Genomic DNA, 24,903 nt, shown 5'->3' with positions numbered 1-24,903 from the left:
GACAAAGCTTGGAATAACGTCAATGACTGCTCTTTTCACGGACAATATCTTTTCCTCATTTGAACAGCTGGTGAACAAGTTCAAGATTCCTCAGTCACACTTTTTCAAGTATCTACAACTCAGGAATTTTGTTGCTTCTAATACTGACTGCTTTCTGTCCTGTCCACCTCCATCCCTTTTGGATGATATTTTTGATTTTAAACCAAATGCTAAGCGGGTTATAAGTGATGTTTATGAGCTGTTAAGTAATTTTAGGCTGTCCACATTGCAATCACTTAGGGAACGATGGGGAAGTGATCTTGGCCAACGGATTACAGATGAGACTTGGCATAAGATAATCAATAGAGTTTCTTCGTCATCTATTTGCCTTAAACATGTGGTGATTCAGTTCAAAGTTGTTCACCGTCTCCATTGGTCTAAAACTAGACTGAGCAAAATCAAGGATGGGTTTGACCCCCACATGTGACCGGTGCAAACGAGAGCCTGCTTCCCTATTTCACATGTTCTGGGCGTGTCCAAAACTGGGTAGCTTTTGGAAAAGCATATTTGAAACCATGTCCAACATATTTGGTGTTCCAATTGCACCCTGCCCGTTTATAGCTATTTTTGGGGTGACGCCTTGTGATGCCAGTCTTTCCAAATCACACTCTGATCTTCTGGCCTTCTGCACTCTTTTGGCCCGTAGAATGATATTATTGAAATGGAAAGAGCCACTTCCACCTGTATATGGGCAATGGGTTAAGGATGTCATGTACTATACTCAGCTGGAAAAGATCCGCTACACTGTAAAAGGTTCGGTTCGGAGCTTTTATGACACATGGCGACCTTTTCTTACTTACTTTGAAAGATTAAGTCCGGATACTATTGCTTAATGTGCGTGTGAGTGGGGTGTTTTTTTGTTGTTTTTTTTTCCCTCTTGCTGTTGTTCATTTATTTTATTATTTACTTTGTATCTGTAATTTTATTTTATTTTATGTTATTTTATCTCTTCTTTCCTCTCTGGCTGGGTTTTAGTTACACTGTTCTGGATGGGTGGGGGGGGGGGGCACAACTGTTTGTTAATTTTGCCATAATTGTTGTTGGAAGCAATTCTTTGTTCAATAAAAAGACCTTGATAAAAAAAAAAGAATATTTGATTTATGCCATTTAAACTTCAAAAATAATCTCTGCTTCAATTCTTCCTCCTACTAGAAGATCAGTGCATTCAAACCAGTATGTTCAAATGTTCATTCATGGGCATTGAGGGGTCAGAGAGAGAGAGCAGGAGAGATAGTGAGTGGGAGATCTTATTACAATCCTACACTTCTTGGGAATTTCCTGGTTTCATGCAGGGCAAAACCCATAATAATTCATCCCATCCATTTACAATGCAATTCCTTAGCTTGGACCAGACTTTCTGAGGCAGGAAGTCTGACATTGTGTGCAAAGTCACAGGCAGAGATATCAGTATTTGAAAATTCTCTGTGTGAGAGTCTCGCTGTGAGTGTACTCTGTGTACTAATGTCCTCAAATGGGTCAGCCTGGCACGAAATGATGCCAAGAATCATTTCATAGATGGTGTCAATTTCCTCAAGAAGTAGCAAACCTGTTTTAGAATGGGTGTAAGTGAGTCAGTCTAGACCTGGCTGTGGGAGATAAGCAGTTACATAACTCTTGATTGTTGCGGGCAGGGCCTGCCTGGGAAAAAATGAGACGTTTTCTCAAATCTGAACTGAGGCATGGTGGCATTTACATTTCCATGGCTTTCCTTACTTTACAAAACAAAGTGGCTGGCAAGTCAAGGACAACCAAAAACTAACAAGCTCTACTGGTGCAGAGTTGGGCCCCCCTTTGCCTTCAGAAGTGAAGTTTGTAGTGAGCTGATTTACTGTTATACTTCTTTTTACTTTAAGTGCAAAATCTCAGGTCTAAATTTGGACTGTTTATGGGTGACAAAAATTTTAAATAAAAATTAAATGCGGAGAAAAAATTGTGTCTGAAATTTTGACACACAAAATCAGTTGGAGGACTTTTGTGCTTATCTTGGTCCAGGACACTCTCACAAAAGAGATTCTTACTCTCAGGAAATACATTTCCCAGTTTATGTTATACATTGTTGCAATAATGTGAAGTACAAATACACTCACTGGCCATTTCATTAGGTACACCTTACTAGTACTGGGTTTAACCCACTTTTACCTTCAGAACTGCCTTAATTCTTCATGGAGCATATTCTAGAAGGAGATGGAAACATTCCTCAGAGATTTTGGCCCATAATGGCATGACAGCATCACACAATTGCTTCCGATTTGATGTGCATTCACAGATGACCTTGTGCTTGGCTCTAACAAGTAGCCATTCTCCTCTGACATCAAAAATGCATTTTCACCCATAGACCTGGCCCTCACTGGATATTTTCTCCTTTGCTTACCATTCTCTGTAAACTTTAGAGATGATCATGTGGGGAAATCCCAGCAGATCAGCAGGATATAAATCACTCAGGCCAGCCCATCTGACAACAACAGTTCGTCTTGACCATGTCTACATGCCTAAATCCACTGAGTTGCTGCTGTGTGATTGGCTGAACAGGTGTTGCAAAGTGAAGTGGCCAGTGAATCTATAACTTACAGCTGCAGTGAACTCCTCGTATTCAGATACAGCGCTAATAGAAAGGCTGTGTGGGGAGAGAGGACATCATCTTCTGACACTCCTACTGCCGTTGGACTGCAACACACCCTGGAGTTTTCCAAACCACACAAGCCACCGCACAAAAGGTTAGGAGGGTTGCAGTACTGGTTCTTGCTGGATTTTGTTTGTGCGTGTGAGTGTGAAAGTTTTTGTATGCCTGCTTTTCTGTCTGGGTGTGTGTGCGTCTTCTGTACCCGTCACTTGCTCTGTCTCCTTACGCACCTCTCCAACGTGCATCCTAAAAGCAGAGGAAGCAGCAGACGTCTCTGGTCGACTCAAATAGAGCATATAAAAAACCCTATAAATTCCCTCCAGACCTCTAACTTCAGGTTTGTATTATCACATCTCCACCTCACACAGGTCAGACAGGACACAGCCGTCCAACCGCTAACCACCCTGCCAGAAGAGGTGACTGTAGCTCTGCGGCTGCCTGTCTCAAAACTATCTCTTTGTCTCTCTCGCAGCGTTGTTGCTCTATTCCCAACCAAAGAAAACAACAAGAACAGGGCACATTCATTTAATCAAATCACCCTTTCCCTTCACCACAGCTTCACTGTTTAAAGCCTTATTTTCAGCCTACCAGTTGTTTCTATATTTACCTCTTTTACTGCAGTCTCCGAGGAGCCCGTGAAACCAGCCATTTGTGCCATAAACCCTTTTAGTGGCATTTGGGATTGTTGCAAGCATTTGTTTTGAAAATGTGACCAGCGTGGCAGCGAGCTGTTGCTGCAAGGTTCAAGTTGCACCTGAAGGCTTGAAGTGAAAACATCTACTGTGGTTCAACAACTATGTCTGTGTTTACACTGAGCAGAACTAACCTTGGAAGAAATTATACCACAGTGCAGACACAACAAGCCACCCGTTAACCCCAGCGTTACATTAGGTACTCAAACTGTAGACGCTGTACTGCTGTTTCTACAGCAGATAGGTGCTAGAAGTAGCATTTACTAAAAGCAATAATAATCTACTAACAAAATGTAAAAACATTGTATAAATGCAGGAAATTTTGTACAGTGACGCTCACGTCTTAGTAAATACAACTAAAAACTGGATGTGTAGGCTACAGTACAGTCATTTTCCTTTAGCAAGTAGAAAATGTGAAAGTCCAAATCATTAGAGTTATTATAATGGCTAGTTCTGCTCTGTAGTGTTTAGACTTTGATGGTTGAAACTCCCATGGTGATTAATCAGGACCAGCCTGGGTCCAGCTTCAGGGTGTTGGTGGGAATGTCAAATATTATGGCAGCATTACCATAACTGTGCTGCAACTTCAAAGGGAAATTTATTACAGTATAGAGGTTCAGTGAGTTTGTTTTTGATTTTTTACTGTAATGAAGGTACAGGCAAAATGCCCAGCTTAAAAGCATTTGCACTGGCTGTCATTTTTGGATTTTTACAACTAAAAAAAAAAAAAAAAAAAAACCCCAACAAAAAACAAAGTTAGATTTTTCCAACAGCTCCATCAGCTGATTTTACTTATTTGGCACATGAGGTAATAACGTATAATATTATAGGTATGCTTAAAGGTAGGTCCTACCATATATATTGCTTTTGCATGTTAATGTCTGTTTTGGTAAATATTAATAAAATCTACAGACATGTGGCAAAAAAGCTTTCACAGTTCTGTGAAAAACAAAGCACCAAGTAATGGTGTCCTGTATGACTTCACCAGTCTCTCACATCTCTTACAAAGTTGCTTCAATTAATTGAGGCCTGTTATCATTAGTTATGCACACTAATCTTAGTGACTTATCTTTTTTAGCCATTCTGTTGTAGATTTGCTGTCGATATCATAGCTCTGCTGCATAACCCGGTTTGATCCAAATGTCAGTTGTCACACAGGCGGTCTAACATTTGACTTTAGAGTTCTTTGTTATTAACTCAGTGATTGCAAGGTGCCCCTTGGATTTAAAACAAGCTTTACCACCCCTTGCATTTCTGTGTTTGACAGCCGGTATGAGGTGTTTGTGCTGATGTGCTGTGTGTGGTTTTTGCTAAATGTGGTGCTGTACATTATGGCTAAACATCTCTTCTTTGGTCTCATCTGTCTAAAGGACGTCTTGTGGTTTGTTTACATGCAAACCTAAGATGTGCTGTCATTCTCTTTTTAGAGAGAAGAGGCTTCCTCTTTTCTAATTTTATTGTCATGAACTTTAACATTTAACATGCTAACCGAGGCCCGTAGAATCTGAAATGCAGCTCTTGAGCTTTTTCACAATGCAAAGTTGAGGTGAATTTTCTGAGATTGTGTTAACACACATCTAAAGCTCCAGACCAGTAAACATCAAAAACATCTGCACTTATAGAGGTGCTCACACTTGCTGGTGATCAGTTAATCAAGTGCATATAATTAGCAGCACATAGCTGACATTTACCCCCTTATTCCTGTGGAGGTAGAAAGGGCATATTAGTTTTTCACAGGATTACACAGAATCTCATGAAAGCTTCCTTTTTCACATGTAAGTGAAGCTTTTCATGTTTCATATCCCTAAACACAGCAAGCCTCTCACTGGTAAAATCCCAGCAGTGAAACTTTCACAAAGAGGAACAGCCGACAATCGACACTTTCATTACGTAACGCTCCAGTAGGTTGTCTGTTTATTTTATCAGCTCATCGCATATAAAATCGTTACTGGCAAGCCAGCGGTCAGCCAAGACAGTCATATAAAGTTTGTGGACTAAGATGAAGGACATCTTGCTCTGGCTGAGTTGAGTAAGCCATAGCATAGAAACAAAACACTTTATAAAATTATCACTGAGTTATGACATTTTCTTCCTTCCCATCAAAGCATAAAGTTGAAATATGTTTGAAAATTACTGTTTTGGAAAGATGCGGTGGTTACATAGTAAACTGTTGTGCTTAAAATCTGCACTGTACCATCTGTTGAGTCACAGAAACCTAATTACTAATCTTCTCCGTGCCCACTTATCCAGACTTGCGTATGTAGAGTTATATAAGACACAGATGAGAAGGGAAAGTAACCTCACTCACTGTCACTTTGGTCAAAAACACCACAGTGAGATATATTTTCCAGAAACATGGGTCCAGCTTCTCACATGGTAGTCAGCGTGCATGAATATTACCAGGCGAACCAAATGGTAAAAGCTGGAGAAGACAATATTATGAAGCAACCATGGCCAGTGTGGGCCCACGGACCATATCCTGTTGTGGTGGAGCTGGGAGAGGCTTGGTGCTGCCAGGCTGGAGCAAACCACAGCCTCCCACTCCTCATCCGTCTGAATCACTGTTTACTTAGACAGGAAGGCTGCACGCTACAGCATCATCTGCTGTTGCTCCAGTCTGTGACTCGCTTGCGTCTTTGTGAAGGAGGGGGGGTGTTATGTTTTTCCTGACGGCCAAGTTTCTAAAAGCAGAGACAAGTTTAAACCAAATGCCTGCAGGGAACAGAGCTCAGCCCCAGAAACCACTGCTCCTCTATAGCTGTCTACCTCTGGATCCTTCTCCTTTTGGGAGACCAGAGCCTCATTCAATCAAAGTATTAACTACTCAAGAGCAGATCCGGATACAGGTTCACTTTGTCAAATTTTATGAGTCCAAAAAAGGAAAATAAAACCACTCAATAGGTTGGGATAAATGTCACTTTTAAGTGGATAAAAAATTATTTGATTATAAATCAAACAAAAACCTCTTTACACAAAGGAGGTTTTTTTTTTTCTTTTATAATAAATCACAATCCCAAACATAACCTCTCTCCTTTTTTTGGGTCTTTGCATGACCCATTTTCAGAAAAATGCAGAAAAACACCAGCAATTAGTGTTGCAAAAACGCATCCATATACTGAGCCACTGTATTTACAAAAAAAAAGTCAAATAAAATCAAAGTCAAGGTACTGAAAGTGATATTCAAACTGTGGTTTCCACTGTACTTCAGTTCATCGGTGTGGAACCGGAGTGCCCCTCTCTCCTAAGTCTGGACCCCACGATGCTTGCCACGCTGTGGTTCACCCCCGGCCGAGAAGGACAGGGCGGGTGTGAACAGAGTGATGTTGTTTTTGACTCAGTTTCCTGCTGTAGTAGTGAGTATAAAATTAGAGTTTTATGCGAAGTGGAAGGAGGTGGGAGAGACTCATGGTCGTGTTGGGAGAGAGAGGAATGTAACCTACTTTGCTGTCAACAAACTCCTGTTGTGTGTGTGCCTCGTACGTGACAACAGTATATAAAATTAATGTGAACAGAGACAATGTTTGTCCGTCTCGTGTTTGTTTACCAGTTCAGCGACAATTTAAGGTTTATGTGGGGACTGTTGAGGCCGTCTTAGAAACCAGCGAGGACCAGAGTCAGTAAACAAAAATCAGTCCTGCTGTTCGCCTCTATAAGAAAGTTACTTGCAGTCAGAAATTATGGAGGACCACAAGAGCCACGCGCATGGAAAACCAGCACCTGGACTTCATGCAGGAGAGAATTTCAACAATGTATTGTAAAAAATGGAACTTTATATGACAAATGTGGTGTGGTGCTTGTGGAATTTTTAACAAGGACCCTACAAAACTTTACAGTACTCATGCTGCCAAACTTCTGGTGGCTAGGTGTGCAGTTCCTGCTTTAAATGCATTCACTTTTAAGACTAAGAAATCTAAGTGATAAGAGGCCAGAAAATGTTTGAACTCGCTTATGAACCTAAATCACTGAGGCCGTCTCTCCTGCATGAAGGTTTTCCAGTGTGTGCGTCTGATGGCCCAAAGCTGCCTCAGAGCCATAACACCATCAATGGCTGCAGTATGGAACAGATGTGGGTGTGTCCTCATCTCCCAGAGGAATCCAAATCATCATCAAACAGCCCTACAGACACAAAAACGTGAAAATATAAACAACCAGACTATCAGCAGTGATTTAACTACGTTAAGACCTCTGTGAAAATCATTTACAGTATCACAGAATTTAAGGCCTTTATAATCACAGAGCATACAGAGAAAAGTACTGAACTGAATCAATTTCAGCTTTCGTTATCATGATGTATATTGTATTAATAATTACATTTCATTATCTGTGTCTTTACCACACAGGTGTAGATACTGTAGGTTCAGTGAATGCTTAAATTGCATTGATTAGAATATACTGGACATTCAAAGCTAAGATTCAGCGCACTGTGTTAGAGGCTGGGATTTGATGAATTCATCATATATACAACCTTTGATCATCGTTTATGTCCAGTTGAGAATGAATCTGTGCACTCACATATTAAATGAACTGAAATCAGTAGTGTGATCTCCAGTCTTGATATAAGGAATGAGAGAACTGACAGCTGTTATTTTAATCAACCTGTCTCAGTTGTTTTAACTCTAAGCATCATAAAATAATGTGGTAACATCTGGACTGACGAGTTTACTGTCAGCACTTTAATCGCTAGTTTAAAGGCTGTAGGTTGCAGCCATTGCTCTAACACTGTATAAATGTAACAGGCCTCAGCGCCGGTTCTAATAGTCTGAGCTGATTCCAGCTTTATTTGTGAAGAGCACAGCAGCTTACAAAATCACGTAGCTAGCTCGTACAGCTGCCACGTAAAATTTTCATAAGCTAAGATGACCTTAAAATAACGGGGCTACGTGAGGTGATGCTAGCGTTAGCCATGTTAGCACGTTACCTTCAACAGGTGGTCAGACTGCGAAAACAGGCACTCAGTCAGAGGTTGAGCTCTCCGTTTCGCTGCAGGGTCCCTTCATTCTTCACATATCCATGTCGAGCCGAGTGTAAATCCAAAGGCTGCACGGCCTTTGTACAAGCACACACGCTTCGTAGCAGGGCGAAGCTATGAGCTAGAAAAATCCAAGCAGACAGCCTGTGTCTGTCCAACCAATCAGAGAGCTCCTTACATCCCACTGTGTGGCTAATTTGAATAGCCGCAAGGAAATTAATCCAAGAGCTAATCCGGAGCGAACAGGAAAGGGAAATGGATTTTGAAATGCAGTTTATTAAAGTGCAAATGCAAAAATGATTTTGAAATGCAGTTTATTAAAGAGAAAATGGAAAAAGGATTTTGAAATGCAGTTTATTAAAGTGCAAGTGGGAAAAGGATTTTGAAATGCAGTTTATTAAAGAGCAATTGGGAAAAGGATTTTTTTTTATTTTATTTAACCTTTATTTAACCAGGAATGTCCCATTGAGATGCAGTTTATTAAATTGGAATTCAAAAATGAATTTACAAATGCAGAATTTATTCTACAATTCATTATTTAAGCACAGAATTCTTTATTTCAATGCGCGTGGCTCTTGTGGTCCTCCATAAGAAATTGTCACCTGCCAGCACGATAAAACCCAGCACAGGATGAGGTTTTTAAAATATACATTAACAGATTAAAATTTTCAGTTGTGAGTTTTCATTTAAACCACAGAATATGCAGACATCCAAAAAAAGGAGAGAAGCATTCATGGATCAGTCACTTTGCAGGGGTGTATCCCACATGTGCCCCATCGTCACAGAGCCAGATCCGGGTAAATTAACTGTCACTCTGCTGACACCTGGTGGACTTAGATGCTTAGTACAACTCATATAAGGTCACTAATTGTTCTTTTGTCAGTGAAATGTCCCAAATATAGAAATGTGTGAGAAGAAAAATAAATGTTGTCTTCTATTTATGGATATAAGAAGCTGGGAAAATTGCACAACACACTTACCAGACACTTTGTCAGGTACACATGAACAACCACTCATTAGTGCAAATATTTAATCAGCCAATCAGATAGCAACTCATCTTAACGATATCTGTGCAGATATCGTTAAGATGACAAAGTTGATGAAGTTCAAAGTGAGCATCAGAATTTGGAAGAAAAGTGATTTAAGTGACTTTGAATGTGGCGTGGTTGTGGGTGCCGTACAGGGTGATCTGTATTTCAGAAACTGGTGATATTCTGGGATTTTCCCAAACGAGCATCTCTAGGGTTTACAGGGAACGCTTCGAAAAGTATTCAGTGAGCGGCAGTTCTCTTGGCAAAAATGTCTTGATTGCAGAGTGGAGAGGATAATAGCCAGACTGCTTTGAGCTAATAGGAAGGCAAAAGAAATTCATTACAACAAAGTATGGAGAAGAGCATGTCTGAATGGACAGACTAAAGCAGATGGGTAGCAGCAGCAGAAGATCACACCAGGCAAACACCAGGAAAACATTGCCTGGTCCATTGAGATTGCCTTTCTGCTGCAACCATCGGTAAGGTCAGAGACGATGTAAACAACATGAAAGCACGGATCTATCCTGCTTTGTCCCCGGATGATTGAGCATCCTGCTGTGTATTAACTGCCTACCGGTCTTCGCATGACTGCCTCCAGCAGGATAACGCACCATGTCACATAACTCAGATCATCTCAGACTGCTTTGTCAAACATGACGATGAGTTCACTCTACTCAGATGGCCTCCACAGTCACCAGATCTCAGTCCAATAGAGCACCTTTGGGATGTAGTGGAATGTGAGATTGACATCATGGATGTGTACCTGACAAATATTTGTTTTGCTATCATATTCTGACCAAAACCTCTGAGGAACGTTTCCCGCACCTTCTTGAATCTGTGCCATGAAGAATTAAACGGCAAAAGGGTGTATCTAATAAAGTGGCCGGTGAGTGTATCTGTGCAGCCCAAAATGTAACCTGCCCAGATATTTACCAGACAGAAAACATTCTTAAGATTAAAAATCTATAAGCAGAAGATTCCTACTTTGCTCAAATCCAAGAAGCTTGCGGCATAAGCGCACTTTTTAAACTTCAGTAGAGTTTCAAACCATCTCGCAGCATCAGGAGCATGACCCACAGTGCCCCACACAAACACTGTCTTTGCACTTTTAGTTTGCTTCGACCTGTTCACCCTAAATTTTTCCACACATAGACAGCTGAGAAGTAAAGAATACAAAAGAACACAGCAATAAGACCGTATACTATAAACCAGTCTGTTTTTTTATTAATAGTACAAATACTGAGGTTTCAGGAACAACTAGTGCATAGAAGCCTCTCAAAAGGTCAACTAAACAAATTTACAGACACTGATCATTGTGATGGCAAAGTTTGATACATTTTTATTCATCCACCATCATAAATTAGCTATACATCATCTGAACGGCAGAAATGCAGTCAGGCAAATTTAGTGCAGACCTATGTGGCTTTAAACAGCATGTCTTGTTTTATAACATTCAACACTAAGAGGGTCCAGGAACAACATATTAATACTTCAACAAATGACACCAAGCGCAGTGATTATCCCAGGCTGTGGTCTGATGGCTACGTGAGTAATTTTCAACAATTCTGTTTGAAGAAGTGCACAAATTGGTGTGCCATCAGACACTGATAGTGGGAAGTACCAGCATTTGATGATTTAGTTAATGTCTTTGGTTTGTGGTCTTCTTGGCAATGTAATCTGGGGTCAATCAAACCAGAGGTTTTGCAAGTTTTAGTCCATGTACTAAGAATTACTTAAGAAGAGAAACATTTTCCAAAGCATCTTTCGGTTTCAAGACGGTTAAACAGATTTTTTTCTTTACGTTTTTTTTCCACTTCTTTCAATTCATATTAGTCACATAGAAAAATTACATCTTGTTCCAAATTTGTTTCCTTATGAAATGGATCTAAAGATGGTGGGTGCTGCCATAGAAATGAAGAAACAAGTCCCAGAGAGTCACAACTCCAAAACTCAAGCAAGTTCCAGTTATTCTAGTCAGTTTACAGCCATTCCCGTTACTCCTAGAAACCAAAAACGTCTTTGAAGCCATTCTCAGCGTATAACGACTGCAGAAACAGCCATTAAGATAACAGGTGGTAAACTCTGTCTGTGCCACACAAACCTGCCTGCAACAGGAACAACGTACGTTTAAAACAATCATGCTTCAAACGCAGTTAATATTTCAAAGAAAATTTATATCAGTGAGCTCTGCATTAACATTTAACAATAATTTAAAGTAGAATTTGATATTAACTGTCATGGATTACATGTATCAAGCACGTTTCAAGTTGATGTTCATATAATATTTCCCCATTTCATTTGATCTTATAATTTTAAAGTTGTGCACTTTGGAAAATGGCTAGCAGTAACGTGCTTTATAATGAATAAGAAATGTAATAAATAGACTAAAACATGCAAACCTCCGCCCCCTTGCCCCATATTGTCTTTTAATACAGCAGACGCACTTGGGGATCCTACATTCTTTTAGCAGGTTTGGCGTTGAGCTGCCTTTCTCTCTCCAGTTCCTTCTCCCGCTGCTGCTCCTTCTCCAGCGCCTCCTTCTGCTTTTGTTGCTGCAGCTTCAAAGCTCTTTTCTGAGAGGACACAACATGCAGGACTTTGATTAATTTGCCTCCATTCAGTATTTTGCCCTCCTCTTAAGAGCACGGCCTCCAGTGCCGTCTAAGATAATAGTACCTTTAGTTTAGTTGTCTTTTCATGGAGCATAATCATCTCTTTCCTTATGTTCACCAGTTTATTGTGGTACACCTTCGCCTCTGTAAACTAAGGAAAAGGGCCTTGCTTACAAATCACTCCTGTAGGCTGATGTAGAGTGCACAAACAACAACAACAACAACAACAACAACAAATTAGATTAGAATTCAGTTCACACATACCAGGGAATTGAGGTCCAATAAGGCATTACATTCTCTGAACTTTGTGACTTCTTGGTCCAGTGTGTCCAACAGCACAAGCTGATTTTGTCTGAAAAACAAGAAAATAAAGTGATTATATAGATGAAAAACATCCCTTTTAAAAGTGTCCACAAGCTTGTGTTTGTTTTTCATGACACATGATCTCACTGGCAGCATCAGAGGAACTGGTCAAACCAACTGTAGTGTGTTTACTGTAGTTAGCGCCTGTGTGTTTTAGGGAGTTGTCTGTGCAAAAGGCAACTCGAAATTACAAAAACCAGATTCTCTAAACAGCTTTTTAGTCTCTACTCCAGGTTCATGGGTGCTTCTTATTAATGCAAATAGTTCAGTGATTACTGACAAGCAAAAAACTCTTGGGCCTTATTCAGATCCACCAATGTGTGCATTTACCTGACTGGACTTAGAACAATTGCAACAGCAGGAGTAATCTCATCCTTGATTGCAGCCTTTGGCACAGACTTGCCCTGACATGTTATTTGATTACCAGATCCTGATCTGGAATGCTCTTGTGTATTTACAGTTCCCCCACTGAAGCAGGCTGGACAAGAACATGCCGAAAACTGGAGAAACTGCAGTAAACGGAGCGAAATGGAGGGAACCTGCTGCTGACTGAAGCTACTTTCTGCTTCTCTCTTATTCACAAGGGGTTGCCAAAGCAAGTACCTCCGAATGCTTGATTTGGTAATTGATTATGATTTTTTAGGCAAATGTGTGAACCCTAACATGATGTCAAGCCCAAGAGTGCGTCCTGAAACAATGACACACGTCAATACTCACGTGAGCTCCTGGAGGGCTCTCTTAGAGTTCTGCAGATCTGGTAGGTAGTGAGTGAGGAATCCCTCTGTGAGTTTGTCCACTGCTTTCTTATCCACATACACGTTTTCCACCGGGGCTGAGCCATCCAGATGCAATGATTCTTGCTGGACCGACTGTAGATCTGTGAAATATTTATGAATATTTATGAAAGAAAAAGAATATCCTTTAAATGTAACGGGCTACCTTTTACTTCATTTATTCTAATTACTGAGATGTTGGCTTTCTTTGTTGTGAGTGTGATCTGGATTAGCTGATGTTTCAATGTCATAAATACAAGCTGAAAGCTTTACTGTTCTCATTCTATAAACATGTGCATTTCAGCTAATTGTTGGACCATCCACAGAATGACAGTTTAATTTAATTATCAAAATTGTATGCATGTTCTTTACTCTTTGAACCTCAAGACCAGAAGTGCCCAGTTGATTTCCCCAAGGTGCCACACGAGAAACCGTGAATGCTGTGGACGGCTGTACCAACAAGCTTCTAAAGACATAAAGTTACCATTAAGCAGAATGGAGTTCAGCCTTTTGGTGTGGCCTTAATAAAAGCTAAATGAAATTCACCTGAAAATCACATCATCCATACTTTATTTTGATTTTATGGATAATATGAATAACAGCTTTTCACAACTGTCCAGTTAAAGCCTCCATTATTCTATTTTTGTTTTAATAAAATAGTTTTTATTCTCATTGTGAATGTTAAAATGGCACTACGCTGTGTAAATGTGTCTCTCTCTGGAGGAGCTTTCTAAAGTATGATAAAGATGTTGTCATTGGGATTATCCTAACATCAGGTTAGAGAAAACATCAGAAAGGTTTCTGAACTACAACTGTTTGTATAGTTGCAGAGCTGGTTGTGTAGGGGTTACATTAAAATGGAAAATTTACTGTGAAGAACAACACACTTTGGCTAATGTGAGAAAAAAGCGTTAGCCTGCTTTTAGGCACCTCTGTGTTTTCAGTTAAGGGGAATATATTACACATTAATTTTTAATACAAATATTACGCTCATATATATATATATACACACACAAAGTCTGTCAACCCTTTGAAACCATAATTCCACATTGTGCTCTTGGTGCAATATGTGTATGAAAGTTCCCAAAGTTCCCACTTGTAGACAGTTTCTGTTTTGGTGGAGTGGCTTTGTGAAACTTCTCACATTTCTATAACACTGCTGAGGTCGTGTGAATGTATTTGTCATGCTGTGTGGATCTATAGTTGGGACCTATATAAACCTTGACTACGTTATGCGTAAAAAAATGCAGAAATACTGGTAACTCCACAAACAGTTCTTTCAGCTGTAGATTAAAAACCTTTTACAACTACTTGAGGATGCCTGAGCTGCCATGTCAGGGCTTGCAGTTAAAGCCAACCGCAAATTCAAGTGTAGGCAGCAGAGGTTTAAACACACACACACTGACACACACCTTCACTGTGAGGAAGTTCACTTTGGGACGAAGATCCTTCATCCTCCATTCCTTCTACCTCCATATGTGACGATTCTACTGACCCAGTGCTTTTCTACCCTACAAAGAGGCACAGAAAAGGCAGACAGTCGGCTTTTACTGTTTTATCTAGAGGCAAATATCAGCTGATCGAGCATCAGGTATGTAAAGGTTGTGAAGAACTAGCTAGCTTGCTCAGCTGCTCCATAATGAGCACAGCGTGATCCACGAGAGGCAGAGCAGCGGCTCGGCAGTCTGTAAACAGCAGTCAGCACCTTACCTGGTTTAATCGGCATGTATCAGTAACTGTAGCCGTGATTAGTACGGCTATGTTAGCAACAAAAAAAGAAGAAAACAGAGCGGAAATATTTTGGATTTGTCACTGCGTCTTAAAAGGAAAAAAAAAGACCCGTCATGTGATCTGTGTAATCACGTGACTGTGCCTGTGAAACCAAACTTGCTGCTGGGAACGTGTCAACAGCAGTACAGAGGTAGTTCTTTTCCTCGACTCTGACGGTTCAACCACATTTGACATGACCGTTTTTAACGTGGGAACGAAATACGTTTGAACAGTCTGAGGGAACAGTTAGTGGTAAGTCCCGCTCATGTTTCCTCACAGTCTTCCGCGCTTTGGTGACTGTGTGAGAGTCACAAGCCAACACCACAGGGTAGCTAACGTTTACTAGCTAGCTTGCTACTGTTTAGCCAATACTGTTTTTAGGGGGACTGTTGAACTCAAAGTTCATCGGCTCACGTGGAAAAGTGAGCGACTTGAGGTCTTATATTTGAAACGTAAGTTCAGCGTTTTGTCAGTCGTGTAAATGGCTCTTTGAGACCCCGCTGTAGAAATCGGTGAGCTGTGCGAACGTGAAGGGATGCTTTCTGTGTGTTTTTGATATCACTTATTTTTTTTTGTCCTGCAGTTGCTGAGATGGAGTAGACGTACAATCCCACCGTCGAGCACCCGCTAGAAAAGCGTGAATGATTACCCCAGAGAACAGCAGCCTACAGACAGAGCTCACCCTTATCGGTATCAAAGATGTCAGGTGGGAGCCTGTTCGGCAAGGTGCGGTCCGCCTTCAGGAGGGAGCGAAGCGACTGGGACCTGAGCGACACGGCACCTTTCGATTTTTCGGACGAGCTGGCGGACGATGAGGCGCCCAGATTCAACAAGCTGAAGGTCGTGGTGTCTGGAGAGATGTCGGACTATTCCGCCGGAGCTTCGTCCAACGGTGTGGCCGTGAACACGCTGGTGGCAGATGATGATGACTCCCTGCTGGACTCGTCTTCCAGCCTGGGCAGCCCGGGGCTAAACATGGATCCTTGTGACAGCTGCACTAGAAAGCGGGAGGCCATCAAACACAGGAGGGTGATGAAGAGGCTTGGCATTGCAGCTTTGCTGTATTTGCTCTTTATGACGGGTGAAATTATAGGTAAGAGATGGACCTTTGTCGCTGTGTGGTTGCTCACAAGAGGAAACTTAATAACAGATCTATGAATGATAAGAGGCGAATGAGATGTCAGTAGCAATAAAAGGCTTCCATGTAAGGCCAGCTTTCTTAAAACAAAAACACCATAAAGCATGAAGATTAGGTAAGTGTGAGCCAGTAGATTTCATTCACATGTCTCAAAGTTTGAGAGTCAGAAAGTGGCAGCATTTTCTTCATTGGTGTTCTGCGTAAGCTGCATGTCAGGATTGCAGGCAGCCTGCAGATCCTATGACTGATTATACACGTCAAACATTAATTTCAGGCATGGGTTAAAACCTCTGCTGTTTATTTCTTGACGCCAGCCATCTCATAGATTAGTGAGTTTACTTAGCCCCGGTTAAAAAATGATTATTCCAGAAAGAAAAAAAGATGGTAGAAAAACACAAACTACAAGTCATGTTTAATCAAGGTTTTATCTGCCGTTCTTGTTTTGAACCCACATGAACTGGACTGCTCGTCTTCTTTATGTCTCAGTTGTCTCTAGTAAAACAGTACTTTTTAATAGTGTATTAGTTACACACAAGTTGTTTGAATATATTTTGTGATTATTATTATGTTTTGCTTTCAGGTGGTTATGTGTCCAACAGTTTAGCCATCATGACCGATGCGTTGCACATCTTAGCCGATGTTGTGGGTATTCTGTTTTCTATGCTGGCCCTCTTTCTTACGACTAAACCACCAACCAAGAGATTCACTTTTGGACTCCATCGTCTAGGTATGTTCTCATTTTTGTTATAATTCCAGGTCTGCCTGGCCGACTAACTCCCAGAACTTTTTCTGTTTTAAAGGTTTATTTCTTACAGTTTAAACCCAAAGAGACGTGCTGAGAAATTGCACCTTTTATTTCTTTTATTAAGATATCTCAGGGATTAGATGTGTAGTTAAACTTCTTTACACTGATGGAAAGGGGACTTTAACTGGTCCGGCCCACTTAAGATAAACTTGGGCAGTATGTGCCCCATGGTGTAAAATCAGTTTGACATCTCTGCCTTACAGCATTAGAGATGCATAATTGTAAAAGTTCTGCCAGAAACTGATAAATGTCATGTTGACTCTATGAATGTTATCTGCTATGAATGTTTATCCTTTGGTTATAAACCACTGTTTCTATTTTATGGCGGTAGAGTTAAAGTAAATATATAAATGTCTTCATGTGTCTCTGGATTTATTACAAAACTCTTGTTGAAGTGCAATCATTCATGTAGATGGCAACTACTTGAACTACAGGACGCATTGTTTTCTAAGTTTTGGAGTCCTTATACAGCAGTTAGTGTGGTCACTCTGTTTGGATCTAAAGGCCCCCGAATCCTAGATTATTTGTTTGTGTTGACTGCCCTTTTCTTCTTCTCTAGCTGAAACTGTGTTAGACCTTTGAAGTAGAATATCAGCTATGGGAGGGAATGTGTCTGAAAATAGTTTGATATTAGAGTGTTTTAGTTTACATTCAGCTAATGCTTTGTGACCTCAGCTAATATTATTCCAGCAGAAGTGTTGTAAAGTTGCAGTCCGTCATAATTTTTATTATCAGTTTATCTTAGAGTTTGTTTAGTTTACTAGGAAAGGCCTAGTTAACACATTCAATTTGCGCTGTTTTGTTTGACCAAAAGTCAGAAATGCCAAAAGTTCATCCTAGCTGGTTCCATTTGTGAAATGTGGAAATCTGTGGTTATTGGAAGACATCTCTGAGGAATCTCTGGGATAATAAAAGACCCAGCAGGGAACCTGACTTACAGTTTTCTTTCTTTTTGTATTTAAATGTAATGTAAACCAGGATAGTTCTGTTTTTTCTTTTGTTTTTTTCTTTTTGCTTTCTTTAATAAATAAATTAATTAATACGCACCTCTTTGACACGTGATTGCTTTGGTCTGCTACATTTTATCAGTTCAACACTTATAAATATGACAGAGCAGATTTTTAACACTACAAATTTCTTCATTCTCCCAAGATTTATGTCTTCTTAAACAGCATACTCATTGGCTCAGATAAGACATGGTGAAATAATACAAAGCAAAACATGAGCTTAAGGTGGACTAGAAATAAACTAAAACAGGGAAAAAACTAACACAGGGTATTGGGGAGGAACAATTTGTCAGTAGACAAATAGAAGGGTTTTTCCTACATAGAAGAAAAAGTCTCTCTGAGCCGGGAAAACCCCACATGGTGGTGTCCACTTAAATTAAAATTAAGGTTCACACTAGACTTGTGTTTGAGCCATAAATAGAAATTATATTTGATCAGGAACAGCATATAACTTGGAAAACAAATGTTAGATCAGGGGGTGAAGGTGCAGTAAACTCTGTTTAACTTTCAGTAAAAATTAAACCTGACAGGAAGAAAATGGTCCACAGTGGGCAGAGCGAATGAACTGAGTTATAGTAACTGAGTAAGAATAAGATCATCTCTGCTTTTTGGGGGGTAGTGTCATAGAAGCGTTATATCATGATAGTGTCTTATTCTAAGTTGCCTGATAATACTTAGTAACATTGAATAGAAATGCGAGATTAGATTGGATGGTCTAAAAAAAAAAAAACAAAAACCCTTAATTTCCTAGACTGGTAGATAAAGATAAACTGGTTGTTTCTTCCTTTCTAGAGGTGGTAGCAGCAGTCCTCAGTGTGCTGCTCATCTATATACTGACTGGCATACTGCTCTATGAGGCAGTTCAAAGGACAATAAAACAGGACTTCAGCATAGACGGCGATGTCATGCTCATCACTGCAGCTGTGGGGGTGGCTGTTAACATTATGTAAGTAATATTACACACATCTTCAGTGTGTAATGTTTAACCACAGCTTGTGACTGCAAGTCTTTAAACCCCTGGTGGTAGCAGGGAAAAAAATATACAAAATGACTCAATTACTTCTTGTTTGCTTCCCTGGCTATGATAGAATGGGCTTCTTGTTAAACCAAGATGGTCACCTGCACTCACATAGCCACGGCCACGGCCACAGCCACGGTCAGTCTCCCGCCCCTGCTGGTGCTTCAAGTTCACAGTCGGCTCAGCAGCAGAGGCCACATGGCAGCCTCGCCGTAAGAGCTGCATTCATCCATGCTTTGGGAGATCTCCTCCAGAGTGTCGGAGTGCTCATAGCTGCTTACATTGTCCGGTTCAAGGTATGTGTTTGTTTGCTTTTTTTTTTTTTAACAGCTTATATTTATTTTTAATACTGCAGGTGTATTTGCTTTGCATAAATTTCATTTGAGACACACTTAACTGATTGAAAATGATCTTGAATGTTATTCCACAGCATAAAGTGAAAAAGTTTTGTTTTATTATCTTCCTCAGTGACAAGTTAAAAAGAAGTGTTGATGTCCCTTTGTCCTTATCAAACCTGCATTTAGAACCAATTAAACTAACTAAAATGGAAATGTCACTGAAGTTGCTAAACATGTGAATTTTGCCTTTTGGAAGTAGTAGTTATGGAGCTTTACAACAGTGTAGGTCTGATGTATGATAAATTGTATTTAATAAAATATAAAAAGAAGATTAATTGAGAAGATTCAGGAGGTTTGATGTAGCTTTGTGATTTCACAGCCAGAGTTAAAGTTGGCAGACCCCATCTGCACGTACATCTTCTCCATTCTGGTTCTTTTTACCACATTACGCATCTTACGAGACACAGGAGTCATCGTTTTGGAGGGTAAGTCCCATCTCCTGTTGCAGAATCCCATCAGGGCATTCTGTTTACCTTAAACAGTATAGAGCGGGATGGGCACACTAATTTGTTTGCTGACGTTTTCTCTTGCTGTGTCAGGTGTTCCCAGGCACCTGGACACTCAGCGAATCAGAGAGGACCTCCTTAAGCTGGAGGATGTCCAATCAGTCGATGAGCTGAACGTCTGGGCGCTGACGGCAGACAAGACTGCAGCACTGGTGCATCTCCAGCTGAGTGAGTAGCTGCAATAAGAAATGTGTAATGTGATTGAAAATAAAAACCACAATTTCACGACAGTGCAGAGCAGGTGATTTTTCATCTGGCTAAAGCTTTTGGGGGGATTTCTGTATGCAGGAAAAACCCTGTTCAATTTGGGATTGACGAAACATCTTCTTGAATGTTACCTAGAAACTACTGAAACACTGAAAAACAGAACTTCTTTTCACACAAAAAACAGTTGTCATTGTTTGCACACAGATGATGAACACTTTTTCTTTAGTCGTGTACTTTACAATGGATGTAATACACTCACTGGCCACTTCATTAGGTATACTTTGCCAGTACCAAATTGGATTAAATATTTCCTTCAGGACGAGCAGAACAATTATCAATAACAAGAATTATTCAGTGAGCTTATACAATGATAACCATGTAGTCAGAATTGACAAAAAAAGTAAAATTTACATTAAGAATTCCTTTAAGTCTAGTTTAAATATATTTTAAAAATCTGTTGGCAGTGACTTCTTTTGTGCAAGATAGAGTTAGTGACGTCATGAACTTTCTGCTGAGGAAGCACATCTGGGCTGTGGTTTAGCAAGCTTCTCTTATTTGTGCCATTTCCTGTACTGATTTGTCTGTGCTTTAAATGTCAGAAGCGAAGGGTCTGTGTAGAGTCTTTGTCCATCTGTATCACAGCCTTCTCTGGAATTTCTTTGTTTTCAGACTTGTTTGTTTTCATAATTCTGGCCCCATCGGACTTGACAGCAGGGAAGATTTGCAGGAAAAGTGCTCATACTGGTTGCTGCGAAATGTAGCGTGCTAGAGTATGTTTGAAAAGTTTGGGCCACACAAATGTTTTTTCCACCATTTTAAAAGTAAAGTGCCAGTTCTTCATTTATTTATTTATCATTGTTAGACAACTATAGACTTTTCTTAATTCAAGCTTTTGCTTTAAAATTAGAAATAAGTGTTTATAAAGCCAATGCAACAAAGTAGTGTATAAAACTGGCTTTCACTGTTTAACTCTGACCCACTTAACTGTATTGAAATGTGGCACACAGAACAGTCCACTCATGCGCTAAGCTGTAGATTGTACACAAGAGGGAGCTGTTCAGTCATTGTTGGAGTTGGAGCGTGAATTTTCACTGCCTACAGAAAAGTCAGTTCAACAATAGTTGCAGATATCAGCCTAAAATTAAATATGATAAAAATATGATTTCTTGATTTCTTTAGCAATGACCAGAATGCCAAACTCACAATGGCCACGTCCACCTTAAGATAATATAAACTTTATGTATTCCGAAGCTTGGACATGCCTGTGTTAAAGCAGCCAAAAATGTAATTATAACAAACATACAACAACTATCTTTAATGGTTATGCAACTCAGTACAATAGTATAAAGAGCGACTTTCATCTGCTCCATTTGACCTTTAGGAAAGGGTCACAATAGTGGGTAGCTCTGCATGTTTGATTTGGCAGAGGTTTTACACCATCCTGACACAACCCCAGAGGGATTCGTGTCCCCTCCTGGGGTCTTTGGCTTCTTATGCAAATATGTAAAGCACTACAATAGAGTTCCACTTCACTTCAATAGAATACAATGTGTAAAATTGTCCGATTTAACGAAGTAAAAACAGAATACAGTTCAGTGCAGTAAAGCAGTTTAGTGTCTGTGTGTGTTATGTGTTGTAGTGTTGTAACGGTGCAGGTTGGAAATCTTTTTACTTGACTAGGTCAGATTCGAAAGACAGACACCCTCTCTACTTTTAAGACTAGGCTTGAAACTTTCTTTTCTTTCTTTCTTTCCTTTTTTCTTTTCTTTTTTTAATTTAATATAAAGTTCATAGTTGGGGCTGGATCAGGTGACCATGAACCCTCCATTAACTAATAAAGTGTTAAGAGTCACGGTGCTTCAATAGCTGTAGGCTTCTGGGGGTATTTCTTCTTCACTCACCTCTTTTCACTCTGTGTGTTTATACACCACTCCGCATTCATTCATTATTATTAACCTCTCACTCTCCTCCACAGTGTGTCGGCTAACACTTCCTAGATGGCTGCCCCTCCCTGAGCCTGGTTCTGTTAGAGGTTTCTTCCTGTTAAAAGGGAGTTTTTCCTCCCCACTTTCTTTAAGTGGTTGCTCATAGGGAGTTGTTTGATTTTGGGGGATTTCTCTGTATTGTTGTAGGTTCTGAATTAAACTGAATTAAATTACCATAGCACATAACATGGTCAGGAGCAGATTGTGTTCAGAGTTTCAGGTTAAAATCACCTGGAAGTAAACTGAAACTGGAAGTGCCACATTTTCACTGATTCTTTTATTCACGGTATCCTCTTCAGAATGGATTCTCTGCTGCAGGAATACATATAGATGCATCTTGTAGAGGTCAACACAGCCAAAATGTGACCCAGCTGTGGCAACACAAACAGAGCATCACATTGTCACTTTAATTTACATTAACTTCGATGATGGCTCTTTTATTTTTTTCCCTCTGCTGTTGGAATTGCAGCTACTGCAGCACACATTAGAAAACTGATCTGTTACAGTTTTAGGTTATTCATCATCAAAAATTAATTTCACTTTGATATGGTGACACAACAAATCGAGTTCTCTTCTTTATTAGGCTATGGGATAGTGTCAGAGCTGAATGCACCGAGTAACCATTAATGTTTAAGTGCATGCAGTTTAAAAAGAGCACACTAGTGTAAATATACTATTACATTTATTCTTCTGCATGTGTTTGTGATCAGATGAATTTAATGTGACGTAAGCATGCCCAGAGCCAGAAGCAGAAAGCCTGGAGTAACAAAGAAAGCTGCTAACTGCTGTTGTCACACCCCTCACCTCTGACTGAGGTTTTTAAGTTTGTCGATCAAAAGCCTGGTCATGTTGGTATACTGCTCAGACAGATGTGTTGCAATGTCTAGACTTACTGCGAGATTTCCTGCATCTGTCCTCACGGCAGCACAGCTGAATGAATCTGAGAGGAGAAAACGCCTCCTGTCCAGTAAGTGGTACAGACGGTGGACAGGATTATCCGTGATGCATAATTTCTCCACCAAAGTTTAAACGGTGTCCAGTGTGCAGCCAATCACAGAGCCAGTCTGTTGGCGTCACCAGCCCTAATTATCATAAGCTGTTTGTTTGTTAGTTGCAAGTTGTTGTTGTTGTTGTTGTTTGTATGTGTGTGTGTGTGTGTATGTGTGTATATATATATATATATATATATATATATATATATATATTTATATATATATATATATATATATATATATTTATATTTAAAGGTCTCTTTGTGTGCACAGCGCCCTCCAGTGCTAACAACTGGGAGGAGGTCCAGGCAAAGGCGCGTCACATGCTGCTTCACACCTACGGCCTCACCAGGTGCACAGTGCAGATCCAGACACACAGGCAGAGGGTGGCACGCAGTTGCACAAACTGCCAGGAGGCTAGCGCCTAAAGAGGGAGGTCAGCAGTTCATCACACAGTGACGGATGGCAGAGAACGCAATATATAGAGAGCCCTGAATGTAACAGCGCTGCTGCAGCTCAATGCCACAGCAGGATCCACAGCACACTGATGTAACTGGAAAAAGAGGGGTGCCAAAGGACAGGCAGAGGAATAACAACAGATCTAATTAAGAGAGATCTACAGCCTCTGGGGGCCTCACGTCTTCACGCTTGCAAAGCTTTTGAAGTGGGAGTTGAATGTTTTACCTGAGTCAAATGACAAAAACTTGCCCTTAATTCACCATCAAGGCCTCTTCTAAACCATGTAACCTTTTATTTTTTGTTTTATAGATTGATTTGTCACCACTGATGCTTTGTTATAAGATGTAAATCTTACCTTTTGTTAGAACTGCACATTATGATTTTTATTACCGTACAAAGCATGTCAGCTGACATACCTCATGTCTAACAAGATATTTGGTCAGAGTGAGGCACTGTACTCTTTACAAGTGGAATAAGTGAGCAAAACCTGCACCACTGCATCCCTTCAGGAGACAGTATAGCTCATTATGTGCTTTGGAGCTTTCATGTTATTTAGCTGATGTCTGTGAAAAGGCAGACTTTAAGAGAATAAATAACCTTAGAAATTCTTAAATTACTAAAATTACCATCACTTAAAGTTAATTGGCTTTTTTTGATACTGACATTTTCTCAATTGTGATGAGAAGGCCACTGACAATCAAATCATGACTTTAACTAAGGGGACGTGCTAAAACGGATAGCTTCAGCATGGTATCATCCATCCTATATACTCCACTTTCTTTTCCATATCATCAACTGACAGTATTTTAACACAGACAGGTGTATGCCCAGTATTTCAGAGTTGTGTTGTTTTGATGGAGGAGGTTGCGATTTGCCAGTTATGATCTTTAAAATGTTCTTTCTTTCACTTGTTAAGAGGCTGTGGGGGGGTTGTGCGTAAACCTTTCCATGTCTCTGATATTAATCACCAAGGAAATTCAGGAACGGTATCACTGTTTTTGTTTGTAATAAAATGTTTTAATTTTTTTGTGTTTCTGCCATGATTTTCTTGACAAACCGAGCTCACAAGGCAGCATAATAATAGTTAGAACTGCAGTGAGCAGAGGCAAATGTTAACTTTTCTTTATCTCTTTTCTGTTGCTAATTGTGAAATTGTAATATTTTATTCTGAATGATATTACTCATACAAAAAAGAGAGAGAACTGGAAATTTAAGAAGCCTGAATATAGAAGTTGCAAATCTTTGTTAGAAACATTGTAGCTCAATACAGACCTCATTTAGGTGTACACTGACTTCATTAAGTACATCTATTCAACTGCTGGTTGCTAATACTAGCTAATTGGCCAATCACATGTCAGCAACTCTGGGCATGTAGCCATAGTCAAGACTGTGGGTGTCAAACATAAGGCCCAGGGGCAAGAATTGGCCCACTGTACAGCTTTGTAAAATTTGACTGAGAGGATTGATTTTGGACTTTTAACTGTATTTTAAAAACTTTTAAAAAGTTTTCCTATTCATT

General features: G+C 40.0%; 2 protein-coding genes across 5 annotated transcripts; one reads left to right on the top strand and one right to left on the bottom strand.

Annotated features, from left to right (window-relative positions):
* Positions 1–10,568: 10,568 nt before the first annotated feature.
* bloc1s6 (biogenesis of lysosomal organelles complex-1, subunit 6, pallidin) lies at positions 10,569–14,912 on the bottom strand. Of its 2 annotated transcripts, XM_085349601.1 has the most exons (7): positions 14,810–14,912; positions 14,512–14,610; positions 13,044–13,203; positions 12,228–12,315; positions 12,028–12,114; positions 11,796–11,924; positions 10,569–11,456 (listed from the first exon to the last, which is right to left on the bottom strand). In XM_085349601.1, exons 2-6 carry the CDS (start codon positions 14,573–14,575, stop codon positions 11,805–11,807), a joined length of 519 nt encoding a protein of 172 aa, XP_085205727.1. In that variant the 5' UTR covers positions 14,576–14,610; positions 14,810–14,912; the 3' UTR covers positions 10,569–11,456; positions 11,796–11,804. The 2 variants fall into 2 exon arrangements, with proteins under 2 accessions (XP_085205727.1, XP_085205718.1); XM_085349592.1 differs by having other exon boundaries at positions 10,569–11,924.
* slc30a4 (solute carrier family 30 member 4) lies at positions 14,533–24,365 on the top strand. 3 transcript variants are annotated; one of them, XM_085349572.1, is made up of 8 exons: positions 14,533–14,690; positions 15,453–15,962; positions 16,588–16,734; positions 18,612–18,765; positions 18,908–19,133; positions 19,555–19,660; positions 19,775–19,909; positions 23,199–24,365. In XM_085349572.1, exons 2-8 carry the CDS (start codon positions 15,569–15,571, stop codon positions 23,351–23,353), a joined length of 1,317 nt encoding a protein of 438 aa, XP_085205698.1. In that variant the 5' UTR covers positions 14,533–14,690; positions 15,453–15,568; the 3' UTR covers positions 23,354–24,365. The 3 variants fall into 3 exon arrangements, with proteins under 3 accessions (XP_085205698.1, XP_085205689.1, XP_085205705.1); XM_085349563.1 differs by lacking the exon at positions 14,533–14,690 and adding an exon at positions 14,995–15,121; XM_085349579.1 differs by lacking the exon at positions 14,533–14,690 and adding an exon at positions 15,284–15,321.
* The last annotated feature ends 538 nt before the right edge of the window (positions 24,366–24,903 follow it).

This window comes from Diplotaxodon limnothrissa, linkage group LG1 (genome assembly GCF_057381915.1).
Source record: "Diplotaxodon limnothrissa isolate DT_005_m linkage group LG1, D_limnothrissa_male_GT1.1, whole genome shotgun sequence".
Lineage (NCBI taxonomy): Eukaryota > Metazoa > Chordata > Actinopteri > Cichliformes > Cichlidae > Diplotaxodon > Diplotaxodon limnothrissa.
The sequence above is the reverse complement of the archived record's forward strand: the minus strand, read 5'-3'. Positions and strand labels throughout refer to the sequence as shown.

Coding starts and splice junctions, on each gene's coding strand:
- bloc1s6 (XM_085349592.1), bottom strand. CDS start 14,575: ATGGAGGTAGAAGGAATGGAGGATGAAGGATCTTCGTCCCAAAGTGAA. Junction 12,316..13,043: donor AGAGCCCTCCAGGAGCTCAC/GTGAGTATTGAC, acceptor CTTGTTTTTCAG/ACAAAATCAGCTTGTGCTGT. Junction 12,115..12,227: donor TATTGGACCTCAATTCCCTG/GTATGTGTGAAC, acceptor CCTTTTCCTTAG/TTTACAGAGGCGAAGGTGTA.
- slc30a4 (XM_085349572.1), top strand. CDS start 15,569: ATGTCAGGTGGGAGCCTGTTCGGCAAGGTGCGGTCCGCCTTCAGGAGG. Junction 19,134..19,554: donor CTTACATTGTCCGGTTCAAG/GTATGTGTTTGT, acceptor GTGATTTCACAG/CCAGAGTTAAAGTTGGCAGA. Junction 19,661..19,774: donor AGGAGTCATCGTTTTGGAGG/GTAAGTCCCATC, acceptor TTGCTGTGTCAG/GTGTTCCCAGGCACCTGGAC.